General features: G+C 41.9%; 2 protein-coding genes and 1 pseudogene across 4 annotated transcripts; 2 read left to right on the top strand and 1 right to left on the bottom strand.

The window, feature by feature from the left end:
* Positions 1 to 714: 714 nt before the first annotated feature.
* Positions 715 to 1293, bottom strand: LOC147971969 (uncharacterized). Its single transcript, XM_087522898.1, has one exon. It carries the CDS (start codon positions 1291 to 1293, stop codon positions 715 to 717), a length of 579 nt encoding a protein of 192 aa, XP_087379024.1.
* Positions 1294 to 2132: 839 nt separating this feature from the next.
* LOC125509696 (serine carboxypeptidase-like 7) lies at positions 2133 to 8065 on the top strand. 2 transcript variants are annotated; one of them, XM_048674721.2, is made up of 14 exons: positions 2157 to 2398; positions 2470 to 2609; positions 5028 to 5104; positions 5184 to 5309; positions 5389 to 5491; positions 5714 to 5751; positions 5900 to 6001; positions 6070 to 6150; positions 6236 to 6370; positions 6499 to 6570; positions 7108 to 7226; positions 7307 to 7420; positions 7662 to 7707; positions 7843 to 8065. In XM_048674721.2, exons 1-14 carry the CDS (start codon positions 2235 to 2237, stop codon positions 7924 to 7926), a joined length of 1401 nt encoding a protein of 466 aa, XP_048530678.1. In that variant the 5' UTR covers positions 2157 to 2234; the 3' UTR covers positions 7927 to 8065. The 2 variants fall into 2 exon arrangements, with proteins under 2 accessions (XP_048530679.1, XP_048530678.1); XM_048674722.2 differs by lacking the exon at positions 6499 to 6570 and having other exon boundaries at positions 2133 to 2398.
* A 1364-nt stretch (positions 8066 to 9429) lies between these two features.
* LOC125509697 (serine carboxypeptidase-like 16) lies at positions 9430 to 17233 on the top strand (annotated as a pseudogene). Its single transcript, XR_015604957.1, has 14 exons — positions 9430 to 9943; positions 10014 to 10153; positions 12294 to 12370; positions 12448 to 12573; positions 12647 to 12749; positions 14497 to 14558; positions 14659 to 14763; positions 14833 to 14913; positions 15001 to 15135; positions 15260 to 15331; positions 16089 to 16206; positions 16288 to 16401; positions 16614 to 16659; positions 16765 to 17233. The product of XR_015604957.1 is annotated as a serine carboxypeptidase-like 16 (transcript).
* Positions 17234 to 17303: the final 70 nt, after the last annotated feature.

Raw genomic sequence — 17303 nt, forward strand, 5'->3', positions numbered from 1 at the left:
TGGTGGTGGTTATTGCGCGGCCCTGTGATCTGCGAGATTTTTCTTTAATACTCTTTTCATCCCAAAATAAGTGTCTCAACATTCGTTTCAAAATAAATGTCTCAACTTCATACTAAGGCTAGTCATTGTGAAGATTAACTTAAAAGTAGTATAACATGCATATATTATTAGTTTATACATTCGTAATAAATAGTGTCATAGGTGTGGTAACATATATGCCTTCATTTATAACTTTGTTGATTCATTTTACATTGAGAAACGCTATGTGATTGTAACATATTATATTACTCTATTTGTATCTCTCCTCATTAACTATTTGACACATCACCATTTTTGTTTATGTGACATCTATGTTACTTTTACTATGACCAGCCTAAGAGCATCTCCAACAGGCGGCGCGAGCGCCGCGCGGTAAAAACGAATTTGGCGCGCGCCCATCGGCTGGTTTGGCGCGGCGCGCAGCATTTGCTCTAGCAGCCGCGCTGAAAAGCCGCGCGCGTGCACAGTTCCAGCAGGCGCGGTAAAATGCAGCGCACGCTCATTCTACAATATTTTTTAAATTAAAATTACATAGATAAAAAAATGATACAAATATATTTTACATCGGTGCAACTACTACGGCATAGATAGATAGATAGTTCGACATACATAGATAGATAGATACTACTACGGCATAGATAGATAGAAACTACTACGGCATACATAGATAGAAAACTACTCCAAGTCGCTATCATCATCATCATCACTCTCGTCGGTGTCGTCCGAGGTTGAGAGCCATATGTCGTCCCAACGTTCATCGTCCGAGGTGAAGAACGACCTCCCACCTGCGAAGACGATGTCGCACTGCTCGTTCGCCACTGCCTTCCGCTGACGCCGGTCCGCCCGCTCCGAGCGGCGCCTTGCCGTCCTCCCCGTCGAGTAGGCACGCTCGGCGTCGACGTCCTCTAGGTGGCGACGACGCCACTCCGCCATGGCTCGCTCGTCCTCTTCGGCGACGAGGAGACGGCGCTGCCGCCGAGAGTGGTCGGCATGGTCCATGTCCGTGATGAGACGTGGCAGAGGGGCGAGGCGCTGCGCCTCCTCGCGCGTGAAGACGTCCCGGAAATTCATCTGCGACCGGGGCCTCTCCAAGCGCCACGCCGCCGCGTCGTATGCGCGGGCCGCCTCGCGTGCGCTCCGGAACGTCCCGAAGCCGAGCCGGACGTCACCGGAAAGTATCTCGGCGGAGTACCAGCCGTTGGGGCGCTCGCGGACGCCGCGAAAGCCCGAAGCATCCCGGCGGCGCGGCGGCATGGTGGCGCAGAAAGCGGCGAAGCGGAGAGGTTGCGAGGAGGAGGGCGCGTGGCTGTTCTGTGTGCATGGCGAAGCGCGGGACTTTATAGGCACGCGTGAAGCGGCGCGCCAAATCTACCGCGCCGCGTGTCGCTTTCTCTCTCGCGCGCGCAAACGCTTCCCGCGCGCGGTAACTTCCCGCCACCGCTAGAGCGCGCGGAACCAACCAGCGCGCGCGAAAAACTGCTTTTACCGCGCGGGCGCGCGTTTTGCCGCGCCTGTTGGAGATGCTCTAAGGTTGAGAAGTAATGAATAAAAAAAATCTGGGAGGGTTGTGTAGTCTTCGTGCTACGTGGTCGCTTGGGTCTGCTTCTTCTGCCGCTCTCGGGCTCGGTTGGCTCTAGTATTAGTAAAAAAGTCCGTGCGTTGTAAAAAAAAATCATAATCTTCAATAACCATAATCACCTTTTGATGCTTCATCGAGATACAATTTTATGACATCATGAACATTTTTTTAACTCATGAACATATTTGAAATCTGAGAATTTTTTAAATTCACGAACATTTTTTTACAAATTTTCAAACATTTTCTAAAATCAACAATATTTTTTGAATTCCCAAACATTTTATACTATTTGCAAACATATTTTTTCAAATTGTGAACTAAGCATACTCAAAAGCTAGCCACAAAAACTTAAACAAAGGCTCTAACCAGGCCAGCATCGCCACGGCTCTTGCATGCACACATGTAGAGGCGAGTTGGCATGGAAATCACCTTGCCATGGTTATCTAATGAAATGGCAGGCATACCGAGCAGAGTACGTGGCCTGAACTGGCAGGCATAGATCTAGAGGGAGCGAGCGTCAGTACGGTTCCTAATTTGCGGTCACGTCAGTCATTACTTCGCAAGATCCGCATCCAAACCTGAGCTGTATAAGGTCGACGACGGACAAGGAAAAGAGATGCCGTTGAACACCATCTGCGTACGTAAGGGTATGGCTGCTTCCTTCTTCCTGAGTCTCGTCGTCCCCTTGGTTCTGCTTCTTCTGCCGCTCTCGCGCTCGGCGTCGGTGGTGACCCATCTCCCCGGCTTCCATGGCCGCCTTCCGTTCCACCTGGAGACCGGGTAAGCAAAGCTTCTGCCTCTCCCTGCAAGCTTCCATGCTTCTTTCTCTGAGTGCTCTTCTGCTTCTGCAGGTACGTCAACGTGGACGAGGAGACGGGAACGGAGCTCTTCTACTACTTCGTGGAGTCGGAGAGGAGCCCCGACACGGACCCCGTCGTCCTGTGGCTGACGGGCGGGCCCGGCTGCTCTAGCTTGATTTTCTACGAAGTTGGTGAGGCCCTCATCCTCCGTTCCTCGTCTCCTGTGGGCGTATTAGCTGGCTAGAAGGAAGCCGCCATGCTGTCAATTACTACATCAGATTAAGATTAAAGAGTGAAGTTAACTTCTATTAGTCTCTAATTCAAAGCTAGATGAGCAAATCGTCCGAGTTTGCAAATGTGTATCAGGTTGTGTTACAAAGTTTGGCACCTTTTATCCAAAGTTTTAAATAGCCCCGTAGCTGGGTTATAGCGGTTTGAGCAGGTGCCGCTATATGGCATACCCCGCTAAGCTTACGAAATAGTCGGCTAGCTATAGCCTTGCTATAGCTAATTTGGAGGGCCGCCGCTATTTAAAACATTGCTTTTAACAGACCTGTGAAATTTACAAAAAAGAGAAGTCCTTGCACCCACTTCTCTTAATGGATCAATAGTTAATAATAAGAAATCACTATTATGAGTGACTACAGAGGGTTTGTGTATGTGTGTCACCTATGTGCTCGGTTGTTGCTTTATCTATAAAGTGAACTTCTCTTAATGGATCAATAGTTAATAATAAGAAAACACTCTTATGAGTTGTTGGGATTATGTGTCCTGCAACTATATTCAAATTACTTGAAATTGTTAATATTCGGAATATCTCATTATAGAATTATACATGTATTTATACATGGAATTGCTTTACATGTTTAGCATGAAATTGTTACTTGTTGGAATGCACTTAAATAATATATGCTTAAGGAAGCTGGTCGATTATTAATGGAATACAATATACTATTTATATTAAAAAGACTACCTGGTACACCGATGATTGGAAGGAGTTAGATCGTATAGTCAGATTACAACCCTAATGTTGATTTATGTAATTAGAGGAATTTACACTCTATTATGACGCGTTGCTCACAAGCGCGTGCTCCGAGGACATGACGGGCATAATACGTTAACAGACAAATATGATCGTGGTTGGTAATTTGATCTGGACTCTATCCCGGAAACTAGTTGTAACGATTAGGAATCTTATCTGTATAAGAGGTGGACTCTATGAAAAGATAGTATAAGAAGGTCCCTATACCCTAGCCTCGGATATGCGAATCGTGAGCGGCACCACGGATAAGCACAGAGGAATAGGGGTAGACCGAAAACACTAAATTTCTAACATGAGTGACTAAAGGCCAAGGGGGTGACTACAACGGGTTGGTGTATGTGTGTTACCTATGTACTCGGTTGTTGCTTTATCCGTAAAGTAAGGCGAAAGCCCTTTTTATCAAAGGGTGGCTACATTGATTACAGAGAATAACTAAAATTAGCACTGGAGTACATGAATTATTGCACGTAATGACAAACCTATGCCTTGTCCACATATTATGAGATTACCTATTTCCGTAGAAGGCATACATTTCTGGATTTATTTTCATGAAATTTCCGAGAACTGATATCATACAACTACTTAACAGTCTCCATTAGATCAGTGAATGTCTTTCACAAAGTTCACATAATTAGTATAATGGAGTTCTTGGTTTCCTGGGAAGGGAAATTTTTGATCCATACAAAATCCAAAACATTGGACTAAAATGTTGACAAATATGTTGAAGAACTGAAACCCATAATAAATATATTCATGATTGATCAGTGATCTTACTTAGTACAAACTTTCAATCACTATGTTGGTTGTTTCTGATTCAAACCTCCGATCGAGTGCAATAATCCACATGCGGGTGGGACCCTTGTTAGTTGTCAAATGGCCCGGGACTAGCTTAACACCGTTAAAAGTTGTCGAATACAACATGTGGGCGCAAATCCTTAGTAAGCTATTGAGTCAGATAAGGCTAGTCATAGTGGGGAGTAACTTAGACTAGTGTCATGCATATTATAGATGATTGCATAGTGCAAAGTAACATAGAAGTAGTATCATAGTGCAAAGTAACATAGAAGTAATATCATAGATGATTGCATTTATTAGATTATAGACTCATTTTGCTTTGGGTTTCGTTATGTTACATTAACATATTATGTTACTCCAAACACCTTTCTCCTGATTAACTACATGCCACATAAGCAAAATTGTCTTGAAAAGCGTTATGTTACCAGTTAAGTTACTCCCACTATGACCAGCCTAATAGAAGTATAGCACTCGACAGATCCTATGCATTTCCATATGCGGGAGTGCATGCAACACTTTATGGTTTAGATAGTGGAAAGCACTTTCTCCTGCCACTACTCTAAATGACTAAACACACAACCAAGTTTTGTTGAAAACGATTGAATGAGTCAGCTTCTACAAAAATTAAAGAACATGATGTCATGTTTTGCTAGATTTGCTCACCAAATAACTAGTTTCTCTCACTAAGCATCTCATGGAGCTTTCACCAATGGGTTGATCTTTTCTTTTATGTTTTTGCATGAAATATACATCAGTAATATTTGCGTAACAGGTCCTATGAAATTTGTGTTGGTGCCTTATAATGGTAGCTTGCCAGAGATGGCCTATAATCCCTATTCATGGTCCAAGGTAAGATATTATTTTATCTTAACATTGATGACGTCCCTCTCTGCATCTCTATTCTAGTAAGCCTGTATTTTATATTCAGATGGCAAGCATCATCCTGTTGGATTCTCCAGTGGGTACGGGTTTCTCCTACGCACGTGACCTGGAAGGTTATCGTGATGTGGGGGATTTCTCGTTTTCTATGCATGTTGTAACATTTCTCAACAAGGTGAAACTTATCTTTTCTTGTCAGGTATTTATTGAAAAAAATATGTGTATGAATTATCGTCTTATGCATCTTGATATAGTGGTTTATCAATCACCCACACTACCAATCAAATCCTTTCTTTGTTGGAGGAAGTTCATATGCTGGAATGATGACTCCAATTATCGCACAACACATTTCACAAGGTAAGTCTGGACATTGACTCTAAAATAAACAATGATATCATAATCTGGTAATGTAAGTTGTGGTAAAGAAATTTTTAAATACAAATTTGCATTAATTCTTCAGTCAATATATGTATATAGTAAATAAATAAGAGTGTCCATTCATTTTTGGAGTTCCTTGTGATTAACCGTGGCCTCTTATCCTAGTAGTTAGTTCTAACGTGATATTCATTTTTGCTTCAGAAATCGAACATGGGAAGCAACCCAGGATTAATCTCAAGGCAAGTAATTCATTAGGCTTAAAGCAACTAATAGTTATGCCCAAAAAAGCAACTAATTCTTTTATTTTATAAACTAAAATAAGTGATGGTAATGAATGAAAGGTGTGTTTTCATCAGTTGTTGTGTTCATTAATTCAATTAATTATAGGGCTATCTAGTCGGCAACCCTTTCACAGGCTCGGATTATGATAGAAATTTCAGAGCACAATATGCTCATGGTGTTGGAATTATATCTGATCAACTATATGAGGTAATTGCACATTCACACACATCTATAAATTGCAGTGATAATATTGTTTTCCTTCTCCTTTTCCAAAGGCTGCAGTGGGGAACTGTAAAGGAAATTATATAAGACCACAGAATAAACTGTGTGACATGGCGTTAAATACTATTGAAGATGTAAGATCCCTACTAGGTCCAAATTACTTGTACAAGCTAACATTGTACATGTGAACATTATATTGATCCCTTGTATTAATTGCAGCTCATTTCTGAAATTGACGAAGGATATATCGTGGGTGTCAAATGTGTATGGGATCTCTTACGACATAGATTTATGTTAGAAGAAAATGCTCAGCTAAGCAAGCTATCTCCTGAACAACCTACCATCAATTGTTTTGTAAGTTACTCTAGTATTTACCAAGGAGTGATTATTTTATAGAAGTTTTTTTTAAAAATTTGATATGAATTTTCGTTTTTGCGTTCCGGTGATATGAATTTTGTCTATGATTGGATTCTCATATACAGGCATACCGTTACTACCTATCCAATATTTGGGCGAATGAAAATTCCACCAGAGATGCTCTTGGGGTGAAGCATGTAATAAATCATATGATCTATTTCCATTTATGCTAAGTATGCATACATATTGCAAAAAAAAAACATACATACATGATCAAGTAGCTAGCATATATGAGATAATTGGTTTGCTTCGTCGCCATATCATGTCATCTAAATTAGTTAATTGCAACTAGCAGTGTGGTACAACTCTTATTGGATCTGACAATCTTAGTCCATGTTAGTTCTTGACATGTGTATAACAATACAACGGGGTCGGAATGCTGGTTTAGTAGGCCTTTCGGCACAACGCAGACTACAATATGGACTAAATGGTCCTAGAGTTGAATAAATATAGCCATTTCAGGTAGCAACATTGACTAAATGGTCCTAAATTGAGTAATATATTCATTTCACATTGTTCTAGTTGAGACCCATAAAAATAAATGATGTTTTAACAATTTCTAACTATTGAGAGTAGACATGTGAGAACCACCTTAACCTTTGCATAGTATAACTGTTGTAGAATTTCCAAACTTTTGATCATTGTTGACTTGTTGACTCATCGCATCGATCTAGGGAACAATTGGAGAGTTTAAGAGATGCAGAAAAAGTATGCCCTATTCATTTGATGTCTCGAGCAGCATAGAGTACCATTTCAACCTCACAAGCAGGGGCTACCGTGCACTTGTGTTCAGGTGCAATTTTCCTCTCCTTGGTATTTACATGTGCTGATTGAAACTTTGTCAATGCCCTGAAATCATCACCTTAAGTGCAGCGGCGACCATGATCTTGTGATGCCATTTTTGGGCACACATGCGTGGATTAGATCCTTCAACTTGTCAATAGTTGATGACTGGAGAGCATGGCATCTCGGTGGCCAGGCTGGCGGGTAAGTTGTGTATATAAGTATCAATAGAGAAGATGAATTTGTGGAACGAGTACATGCTCTTGTGTATATAAGAAGAGTGATATGATGTTTCTGTTTATTTTGCTGCCCCATACACTAGGATGTACAGTAGCTTTAACATAGACCAAAAAAGGTCAACATCAATAGAGAAGATGAATTTGTGGAAAGAGTACATGCTTGATATTTTAATTTTGTTCTTTTGGTTGTGTTGTCTTTGGTGTAGATTTACAATCACATACGCCAACCATTTGACATTTGCGACACTAAAGGTACATTATCTTCTACTCTGTGATATAAAGTTACTGATACGATTTTGCATTCCGTGATATAAAGTTACTGATAGGATTGGACGGTAGAAGAAACGATGTGACACTGCAATAATTATTGTTTAATTGCTTACACAGGGTGGTGGCCACTCAGCCATAGAGTATCGGCCTAGGGAAAGTCTTGACATGGCTCAACGCTGGTTGGATAATAAGCCGCTGTGATGTGTTGTATCTCCCATGTCCAATACTCCAGTTCATTTGGGTTTTTCATGTATAATAAAAGACATGGCCTCCAACAACTATTTTTCAAATGGCGGACCAGTTTTTACAACACGCATTGACGACCAAATCTTCCATTTCATGAAGTGTTTCTTTTATATGTGAACATTGCCAAAGTAATACAATATTTGGTCACTAAACATTACAGGACACTAGTACACAGTACTGCCACCTCGTGGTAGTAGTGGAGTGATTACCATGTTAGCAACATTGTGTGCTAGCGTGTCTCCCGTTCCATGCGTTACAAAGAAAGCGGCAACGAGCCAATGAAGTCTCGGCCGGGTACCCTCCTCTCCCGTCCCGTGTAGCCTCCGCGAGGTGATGGAAGGGCTTCGTCGATCTCCGTCGTCTGTCTCCCTCCTCCACCCTCGGGAATCAGTTAGCTAAACTCATGAAGGTAGTTATGACCTAAATGAAGTAGTAAGTAGTTGTAGGATGTTTACACAGGAATAGGATTTTCGTTTTCTTTTTGATGCATGTCCCATCTTAATTAAGGCGGGTCATAAAACCTCTCAATTTTGTAATCCACTTGTGATTCCTGTTTGACCTATTGTATTATTTTACAAGGTGCACATGCATCCATATCTGAGCTGTATAGGAGAAGCCGCTCTCGCGCTCGATTGGACGCCATTTCGTGAGAAGCTGTACAACAGTACTACAAGGGTGTCGCTTTCCGTATGCTCCCGAGTCTCGTCGTTCCCTTCATTCGGATTTTCTACCGCTCTCAATCTCGGTTGGCAGCTAGCAACATCAATCTTGAACAAAACTAAAGGCAGATCATCTCCATCCAAGAGATGATAAAAAAACAGTGGCGATGCCAAAAAAATAGCCATTTGGCGCATTTCAGGTCAGAAAACCACCTTCAACAGATGATGTATCTCTACTTGTTGATGAACAAAATTTAAGCAACCTCAAATTTTAGCTCCAAGTGATGTATATTGGCAGCACCATCGGCGTCCAGAGGAAAATAAAAACGCCTGTGACAAAAACCTAACCGCCAATGTGAACTTTCAACGCCACCGCACCTCTCCACCCCGGCTTCGTGCCGGCCGATTACGGCCGCCCCACCCCGCCCCTCGGTGTCGTCTGTCGCGACCGCCCCGCTTTGTCATCATCCCCGAGCTCCCACCGCTGTCCCAGAGCTCCTCACCGATATCCCCGACCTTCCACGCCGCCGTCGTCACCATCGCCGTCCCCGCCTCCCGTCCTCCCCACCGTCGGATTGTCACGTTTCATGTGGTTCTCAATTTTTTAGGACGGGTTTTTTACATCATCTATTACAGTAGAAAAATAATCTGGTGCCCAAGAGTCTTCTCTCTCCTACCCTGGAACCATTTTTAGGCATCAAACTTTTTCATCAATTTTTTCAAGGGACTTTTTCATCACTTGTTGGAGATGCTCTAAGGAGGACGAACAAAAGCCCAACAACACAAAAAACCTTGGTATAATTGCATTGATAGGTAGAGTGAAGTTTACATGACGGGGCTGTTACAGATTGTTACAACAGCATACGGCGTGACGAGCATGTGCGCAAGGATGGCATGCGTCGGCAGCCGCGGCACACAGGGAGGTGTGGGTGTGCCAGCCACTAGGGCCCTAGTCTGCGTCTCCGGAAAGACCAAGCACGGCTCTTGCATGCACAGATGTAGAAGAGAGAGTTGCCTTGATAATGAAATGGCAGGCAGACCAAGCACGTGGATTGAAATTAATAGCAGGCACAGATCTAGAACTAGAAGGACCCGCGTTCAAACGTGAGTTGTATAAGGTCGACGACGGGCAAGGAAAAGAGATGCCCGTTGGACACCATCTCGTCGTGAGAAGCTGAGGGCATGGCTTCCTTGTTGTTCCTGCGTCTCGTCGTTCCCCTCGCTCTGCTTCTTCTGCCGCTCTCGCGCTCGGCGATGGTGGTGACCCATCTCCCCGGCTTCCATGGCCGCCTTCCCTTCCACCTGGAGACCGGGTAAGCAAGCTTCTGCCTCTCCCTGCAAGCTTCCATGCTTCTTTCTCTGAGTGCTCTTCTGCTTCTGCAGGTACGTCAACGTGGACGAGGAGACGGGAACGGAGCTCTTCTACTACTTCGTGGAGTCGGAGAGGAGCCCCGACACGGACCCCGTCGTCCTGTGGCTGACGGGAGGACCCCGCTGCTCTAGCTTGATTTTCTACGAAGTTGGTGAGGCCCTCATCCTCCCTCGGATCTTCTTGTCTCTATAAGCATGCTGCCGTTGCTGTCAATTACGTACTACTAGTACATATAAGATTGAGATAAAGAGTGAAGTTTACATATCCTCCGAGCTTGGAAATGTTTATCAGCTTGTGTTGACCTGTGTGAAATTTACAAGGTATAGGATACAGATGCATATTTCTTTACTTACGTGCATGCAGGATCAATTGAGCAGTTGATCTGATCAATCTCTTCACAACCTGGATCTGCAAAATAATCTACTACTCCAACTGATCTATATTAATCAGTGACAAATAATATGGATTGGACGGAGTGCCTAATTTTGGAAAATATGCAAACATCTAAAATGGCATGCTGAATAGTACTCCCTCCCTATCGCAAAAAAAAGAAAGAATAGTACTACTAGTATCATGTACGGAGTTGGCTTTAGATGCTAACCTGATCAAACTCTTCACGACCCATTAGTTGGCTTCTCCTTGCCCGCCGAACTAATCTGCTCCAACCCCAACTAACCCGTGCAAATAAATTGAAAAGGATATCTCCGCAATTATGCTCCACGGCTGAAAGTAGCACATGTCAGCCTCTAATAAAGGTTGGAGATCAGCATTGAGTGGGATAATTGGTCAATCACAAATATCACAATCACAGAATTTGGATAATCAAAATTTTGGCTAGGTGTAACACTGATTTGATAAATTTATATCGCTGTGGTATTTTGAACTTTTATGCAATTCATCATATCTTAAGATTTATCGTATGGGTGTGGCTAGCTCTCATCTAGATGAGAATTAATCAGGTCTTGCTGACATCACCATACTTTTTTGTTGCTTCTTTATATTTCCCTAATTTTATTTTTGTATTTTATGATTTCTTTATTGTATTTTTCTTAGAAAATACATAAATGTAATTGTGTGTATCACTTGGACATGTAGTTGCAAACAGCCGATGAGTGTGCAACTGCGCATAGGTGCGAGGGTCTGTAACTGCGGTTGCCGACGGTGAGTGGACGTGCAGCTGCGCATAGGAACACAAATGTGCAACTACAGTTGTGTGTTGCGCACAACAGACAGGTGTGCAAGTGCATTTGCACGCTTCTGATGGAAATGCAGTTGTGCACAACCGAAGGGTGTGTAACTACGGTTGCGTGAGATCCATGAATATGTAGTCGTGCACAATCAGATAAGTGCAACTACACTTGCACATTGGTATACAGGCCTGCACTGTAGCTGCATGTGGCTGGTGGACATGCAATTGCGTACAATTTGGTTGCATGCAATTACAATAGCGCAGGCATGCGAACGTGCAACTGCAGTTTGGGCGCAGGTGCACGTGCATGCAAGTGTAGTTGTGTGAGACATGAAAAAAGACAAATAAATAACATAAATCAATCAATATAAAAGAGAAAAAGAAAAGGATAAAAACATGAACCTTCATGTAAAACTAAATGGTGTAGGAGTCAGATGACAGTTTGTTAAATATGCCTTGTATCTTAGTGTGTATCTAAAATTGCTGTCATTTAAGGTGTTCTGTTAGACAGAGGCATCAGTTTTCATGATTTTGATGTTAAGAGCCATATCTAGACTACAATATGGTAAAGATTTCTTTACTCATTAAATAGGGTGCCCCTCAGATTTTGCCTACATGACAAGCTTTAGATATAATACACATGGAGTACTAGGACTGCTCTTAAAATACCTCTTTGTAATATAATATGGGTGTAAATCCCTAGCAAACTATTGGGTAAGATAAGACCTTTCATAGTGGGGATATCATAGCAAGTATCATATATGCCAACCAGGCATTTTGCTGCCGCATACAATTAAAGGAATAAAGAGGATATGATATTATATCATGATAGTGTAGCATAACAACAGATGTGCTACTATATGGCAATGCCTGACAATAAAGAAGTTATCTAGTAAGCATGCATTTCCTGATGCAGGCGCACATGCAATAGTGGGAGGCATTTTTACCCTCCGCTCTAGATGACTGAACACACAACCAAAATTTGTTGAAAACGACTGAATGTGCTGGCTTATAAAAAATATATAGTTTCTCTCACTAACCGCATCATATTATTTTCACCACCAGATCGATCTTCGTTGATATTTTAATATTTGCTTCACAGGTCCAATGAAATTCGTTCTTGCACCTTATAATGGTAGTTTGCCAGAGTTGGCATATAATCCCGATTCATGGTCCAAGGTAAGATATGATTTAGTCTTAACATTCCAGACGCTCCTTTCCACATGTCCTGTCCAATAAGAATGTACTATATTCAGGTGGCAAGCATCATCTTGTTGGATTCTCCAGTGGGTACTGGTTTCTCGTATGCTCGTGATATAGAAAGTCATCGTGATGTTGGGGATTTCTCATCTACTTTGCACATCATAACATTTCTCAACAAGGTGAAAGTTATCTTTCTATTTACTAGTGTTGTAGTTGAATGGCTTTCTTACCATCTTATGCATGTTGATGTAGTGGTTTATCGATCACCCGCGCTACCAGTCAAATCCTTTCTTTGTTGGAGGAAGTTCATATGCTGGAAAGATGTCCCCAATTATCGCGCAACACATTTCACAAGGTAATAAACTTGTACATATGTTTTTCTTAAGAGGAGGCAAAAAAATTGGTGTTTCCCTAACTAAGGAGAGTGAAATAGAGTATCAAGATTACAAAAACTTCAATGGCGGGGAGCAACTCAAAAGTTCGCCAAAAGCAGTCTGCCCCACGCCGCTCCCAAACCCTAGTTCCACATGTCATCCACTCCCTTGCCACCACCATCTGACGTCGTCAGTAAGCACACACGGTTAATGAGGGCAGCGGGGTCGCCATAGCTCATTGTCGTCCCTAGTCTCATCGCTGCGAGCCCCAACTCCAACCTACTTAAAACCATCGGCCTGACGCTTCTCACAAACCCAAGCCGCCCATCCCCCCATGTTTGCTACCGCCAGTTGGCATGGTTGTCAGATGCGGCGGGCTCACCCTGTATCATCATCGTCGCTTGCATGGCGCCTAGTCTACATGTCTATGTCTGCAGCTATCTTGTTCATTATTTGGTCGTGGAATAGATTGATCTTGGTTGTTATCAGCCTGATCTAGCTGCGGTTCAGGCGGATCTGGCACAGCCACCTACGTTCGACTCCTGTCCAGCTAGTGGGCGGTTTTGGTCATGGTTTTGTGATGGTTAGCCATTGGCCGTTTGTGGGTGCTCGGGGTTTTACATCACAACAACTCGGACACTAAAGGTAGTTTGTTTCGTGCTACTCGTGGGGTGTGTCTTTGTGCTGCCCTGGTAGGTTGTAGGTCTCCCTAGTGCTCGTGTGCGCCCTTTTTGCTCCCTCTAGTCTGGGCATCCATCCGATGGCTCCTCTTCTATGGAATGAGTGGCGTAGGTCCAACGTCATTTGGCCAGTGGCCTAATTTCTCAAAGATGTTTGCGCCTATGCTCATGCAAGTTGTTTGGCTCAAGGCTAGTGATGAATTTGTCCCTATGATGCTTTACCTTTAGTCGATGCCATCTTCATCATAATGGTTGCCGAGTTTGGTCGCGTTGTTGCAAACTGGGTTTCAGGTTCTTGTAGTAGATGGTCATTGCTTCCATGCCTTGTGTTGTACCTTTTCTTTAGTCTAGGCTGGGTTTGATCATTCTAGCCACAGTCGTCGGTTCTTGGATTGGTGATCCTCATGGTGGCATTCGTCCACAACGAGCTGACGGGTGTATCACTGCTCCACGAATTGGGATGGAAGTCGTGGAGGCCTAACCATGATGCAACCCCCAACAAAATATGTCTAGAGAATTTGCTCTTGAAAAGAAGATTTATCATCATTTTAGGATTGGATTTGCGAAGCTTACAAACCCTGCACTTGGGCCAACCCCTCTTTTGCAACCAATCGGTCATCAAAATCTGTACCTGAATGACGAGCCAAGAATATAACTTGCTCTTGGGTGGCCCATGGCTTCTAAACGACAGGAGTCATTCTTGTGGATGTGATGCCGAGGAATTGCACATTGTTGGCAGAGGAGGAAGAGTGCTCGCCTGAGGTGGCGAGCTTCCACCGAATCTTATCTGGCTTGCCAGGGATAAGCTGGGAGTCAAGAAATCCCACCCAAAGATTGTGAAATTGTTGTACACATATTCTAAAATAAATAAGGATATAATAATATGGTAATGTAAGTAGAAAACTATATATAAAAGGTATTGCAATTCATCGGTCTGAATATGTAGTAAATAGACAGCTATGTCAATTCATGTCCGGAGTTACTTGTGATTAATCATGGCCTCCTATCCTAGTAGTTAGTCCTAACATGATCTTCATTTTGGCTTCAGAAATCAAACAAGGGAAGCAACCCAGGATTAATCTCAAGACAAGTAAATTCACTAAGATTCAAGTAACTAATAGTTTCATTCAATAAACTACACAAAATAATAGTAAGGAATACAAGGCGTGTTACCATTATCCTTATTCTTTACTGTGTTCACTAATTGCAGGGCTATCTAGTCGGCAACCCAATTACAGACTCCATGTTTTATGATAACAATTTCCAAATATCGTATGCTTATGGTGTTGGAATTATATCTAGTCAAATATACGAGGTAATTCCACATTCACACACATTCAACTATTGAAGTGGTAACAATTTTTTTCCTTCTCCTTTTTCAAAGGCGGCAATGAGGAACTGTAAAGGGAACTATATAAGACCAAGGAATAAAATGTGTGCCATGGTCCTAAATACTATTGAAGATGTAAGATCCTTACTAGGCTCAAAAACATACTTATACAAGCTACCATTTGATTTGTGTATATTATATCGGTCCATGTATTAATTGCAGCTCATTTCTGAAATTGAAAAAGAACACATCCTGGGTATCAAATGTGAACACGATCTGTTAAGACGTAGATTTCTGTCAGAAGAATACACCCAGCAAAGTGAGCTATCTACCGAACAACCTGCCATCAATTGTAATGTAGGTTACTCTAGTACTTACCCTAAACTAGTAACTTCATAGAAGTGTTCTTTAGTTCGGTTAGAATTATGTTTCTATATTTATGTGATGTAAACTTTGTGTACAATTGCATTCTCATACGTAGGCATATCGTTACTACCTATCTGATATTTGGGCGAACATGGACTCCACCAGATATGCTCTTGGGGTGAAGCAGGTACCAACCATATAACATATTTTCCCTTTGTACTAGCTCGGGAAACTATATATACATGATTAAGTAGTTAGCATATGGCATATTTAATTTGCTTTGCGTCCATATCATGTCATTTGAATGAATTAATTAATGCAACTACTAGTAGTGTGGCACATCTCTTATCGGATTTGACAATCTTAGTCCTTGTTAGCTTTTGCCATGTGTATGGTAGTCCAACGGTCATGTCGAATGCTGGTTTATCGGGCCTTTCTGTTGAAATATAGTGTTCATCTCTGAACATCAGGTTGGACTTTTGGATAAATTGGATGTAGCATGAATTAAATATTGTATCGAAGCCAATGGGTCTCAAGTTCAGGACCCTACCAACACGGTATTAAAAAGTATATTATGTGGCCTACATTGATCCCATGACCAAAGTATAAAAAGTCTATCATAAATGTGAGGGGGTATTGAAATATATTGTCCTCCTCTCTCCATCAATTCGAACTTGTGGATGAATTGGCTTGAGCAGGAATGCAATACTTTCGGCGCAATTCAAGTAGCAACATTGACTAAATTGTCCTAGAATTGAGTAATATATTTATTTCACATCGTTCTAGTTCGGACCCATAAAAATAAATGATGCTTTGACAATACGGAAACTTCACCTATCGAGAGTAGAGATCTGAGAACCACCTTAACCTTTTCATAGATAACTGTTGTAGGATTTCCAAACATCCAATCGTTGTTGACTCGTTGACTCTTTGCATCCATCTAGGGAACAATTGGAGAGTTTAAGAGATGCAAAAAAGTATGCCCTATTCATTTGATGCCCCGAGCAGCATAGAGTACCATTTCAACCTCACAACCAGAGGCTATCGCGCACTTGTGTTTAGGTGTGATTTTTCTCTGCTTGGTATTTATATGTGTTGATTGAAAATTGATCAATGTCTTGAAATAATGACCTCTAAATGCAGCGGGGACCATGATATTTGGATTCCATTTTTGAGCACGCATGCATGGATTAGATCCTTCAACTTCTCAATAGTTGATGATTGGAGAACATGGCATCTCGGTGGTCAGGCGGGAGGGTAAATTTGTCTATGTATATAAGTATTATCATTCATTAGAGCATTAATCTAATATTTCTATTTAGTTTGGTGCCCCCCACACTAGGATGTAGAGTAGTTTTAACATAGACCAAAAAATATTCACATCAATAGAGCAAATGAATTTGTGAAAAGATGTACATGCTTGATATTTCAATTTTATTTATTTATTTGTTATGTTGTCTTTGGTGTAGATTTGCAATCACATATGCCAACCATATGACATTTGCGACATTAAAGGTACATTATCTTGTATTTTCCATTCCATGATATAAAGTTATTGCTAGGATTGGATAGAAGAAACAATGTGATGCTGCAATAATTATTGTTTAATTTCTTACACAGGGTGGTGGGCACTCAGCCATAGAATATCGACCTAAGGAAAGTCTTGCCATGGCTCAACGCTGGCTGGATAATAAGCCTTTGTGATGTGCCATATTTGTCATGTTCGGTTCATTGGGGTTTTCCATGTACAATAAAAGTCTTGACATGAAGCAACTATTTTTCAAATGATGGACTAGTTTTATACGACACACTCATGGCCAGAAAAAAATTATTTCATGAAAGTGTTCCTTTATATGTGATCATTGCAAGAAGTGATATTATGTTGGTCACTAAAGACTAAATAACGCTGCTATGTAGTGGTACCACCTTACACCAGTGGGCTGATTACCTCATGTTAGTGACACTATGTGCTAGCGTCTCCCGTCCCGTGCGTGACAGAGAGTGGCAACAACCCATGATTTCACTGCTTCGGCTTGGGCTTAGATGGACCATTTCTACTTAATAGTGTCATGCGGTAACATCTTCACCCTAATCTACCCTAAAAAAATCTTCCACCTTAATCATTCAAACGCAAGTAGAAAGATGGTCGTCAACCCAAA

Source organism: Triticum urartu, chromosome 5A (genome assembly GCF_056163025.1).
Source record: "Triticum urartu cultivar PI428250 chromosome 5A, HENAU_Tu73, whole genome shotgun sequence".
Taxonomy (NCBI): Eukaryota; Viridiplantae; Streptophyta; class Magnoliopsida; order Poales; family Poaceae; genus Triticum; species Triticum urartu.

Coding starts and splice junctions, on each gene's coding strand:
- LOC147971969 (XM_087522898.1), bottom strand. CDS start 1,293: ATGCCGCCGCGCCGCCGGGATGCTTCGGGCTTTCGCGGCGTCCGCGAG.
- LOC125509696 (XM_048674721.2), top strand. CDS start 2,235: ATGCCGTTGAACACCATCTGCGTACGTAAGGGTATGGCTGCTTCCTTC. Junction 5,105..5,183: donor ATCCCTATTCATGGTCCAAG/GTAAGATATTAT, acceptor TTTTATATTCAG/ATGGCAAGCATCATCCTGTT. Junction 6,002..6,069: donor TATCTGATCAACTATATGAG/GTAATTGCACAT, acceptor CCTTTTCCAAAG/GCTGCAGTGGGGAACTGTAA.